General features: G+C 49.2%; 1 protein-coding gene across 1 annotated transcript; it reads right to left on the bottom strand.

The window, feature by feature from the left end:
- On the bottom strand, positions 1-1,240 carry LOC142814070 (uncharacterized). The gene is made up of 3 exons (XM_075892007.1): positions 754-1,240; positions 595-694; positions 1-238 (listed from the first exon to the last, which is right to left on the bottom strand). The coding sequence occupies exons 1-3, from the start codon at positions 939-941 to the stop codon at positions 80-82; spliced, it is 447 nt and encodes a 148-aa protein (XP_075748122.1). The 5' UTR covers positions 942-1,240; the 3' UTR covers positions 1-79.
- Between the last annotated feature and the right edge of the window lie 673 nt (positions 1,241-1,913).

Here is a 1,913-nt window from a genome sequence, read left to right on the forward strand (position 1 = left end):
CCCAAGTTGGTTTCAGTCATCATAATAGAACATGGAGAATGCTTATGCCCCTTATGTAAAATGTAAACAAAGGGTCTACTCACCTTGAGCACCTTGTCGCCCTGCTCAAGGTTCCAGTCCTGCACTCAATAAAGCACCAAGTTCTCAGATGCTTGCGTGTTACTGTGTCACTGCCATCTACAGCCGCTTCAGTGGCCTCCACATCCATTTCCACTGCAGCAGTGGGAAGATTCGCCTGCTGGAAAGTGTAGTAAGCATGATCTTTCAGAAAGTGGGTATTCGTTACTCTGGCTATTTTGCAACCTTAAGTACTAAACATCTGCGAAAATGTTCTGCAGCTATTCAGTGGTCATTGATGTCATGTATTACCATTTTAGTGCATGCACTTGCCCGCAGTCATTACGTGTTTTATGATAAATTAATACCCCTTGTACTGCAAGGGCTGCAAACTGATATTTTAGTTAAACCTACCCACTTTTGATTACTTTCTCGTGTGCTTTATTCCCGTTTAACAAGGTTCTGCTAAAGGCACCCCTTCAGATCTGTCATGGTACCGCTCAGGAACCCGTGATACTGCGGCGGCAGAGTGCTTACCTGTTGATAGGTGAGACCAAAAACGCCACTGAAGTGTGTCATTCCAGTCAACTGTAGAACTCGGCCGCGGAAGCCAGGCAGCCAACCCCCTACAGTGCCCCTGGAAATATACACTAATGTCACAGAACAAATTGCCCGTGCCATTCGACGGTCACTCACGTTTGTGCGTCTCTGATGGCGGCGGTGTCACGGCGGGCCTCGTGCACCGGCCTGCGCCACCAAGCCTGCCATTCCTGCGCAGGCACTTCATGGTTCAGCGCGTCGCTGAGCTCTTGCCACCGGTCGGTGATAGTGACGCCGTGCCGCAGCTCGATGGCATTCGCCACGAGCTGGGGATGTTCGTCCATAAAGGCGAGCACCAGCGCGCGCTGAGCCTCGGATAACGCCGATGAGCCGCTGCTGCTGTTGACTACTGGAACAGTTGACCTCCGCCACGATTGCGCTCGACTGAGCCAACAACTTCGAAAGTTGCGCCGTTTAGGTTTGTATAGTGGAGGAGATATGAAAACAGTAACTGCTTGAAACGAGGTTGTACTTAGCGCCACCACGTACCGTCCCGCTAAATTTAGCGTTATTTCATAACAATAACAAGAAAAATACGTTTATATTGTGCCGTATTCCTTAATAAACGTTTGAAAACTTGTTCCAACACAATTTGATAATGAATAATAGTAGTTAAACATTTTTCAACACGTTACAAACACTTTTCACTTTGCTATACGGTCCCCAAGTCCACGTCAAAATGATAACGCGAGGCTTCATTTCGCTCATTGGCTGTTCACTTCCCTTCGTCCTCGCGACCGCTGCGGACCGCCCATTTTTTGACGTCACCGACAGACCGCCTCCGTCCGGATTTGGAATTTGTATATAATTGCACCATTGAAAGCGATCCGCCCGCCGAAAAACAAAAACGTGAAGCCACGCAGGGTTTCAGACAGAGAAAGCGACGCGGCCCGCCTCCGCTACCGAAAGAGGACATCAAGATTATTCTGAGGCCGCATAAGGGTCTCTGGGTTAAAAACATATTGGGACTGGAACTCTCCAGGGCTGTGATAGATGCCTGCCAACGAAGTTTCAATGGCAATGACTTTCTGTTGCGGGTTCACCCAGGATCGAACATTGTAATCCTATCTACGCCAAGCATGGAGGTAGCGAGTAGGCTGCGAGGTATCAGTCAACTAAAGATCAGGGGACAAATCCACGCTTTCAATGCATACGTGGCCGACCCCGAAGGCGTCTTGCGGGGAATTGTACATGGAATACCGGCCGGGACTTCGCAAGATGAACTAATGGAGAACCTACGTGTTCGGACTCAAGGG

Source organism: Rhipicephalus microplus, chromosome 4 (assembly GCF_043290135.1).
Source record: "Rhipicephalus microplus isolate Deutch F79 chromosome 4, USDA_Rmic, whole genome shotgun sequence".
Classification (NCBI taxonomy): domain Eukaryota; kingdom Metazoa; phylum Arthropoda; class Arachnida; order Ixodida; family Ixodidae; genus Rhipicephalus; species Rhipicephalus microplus.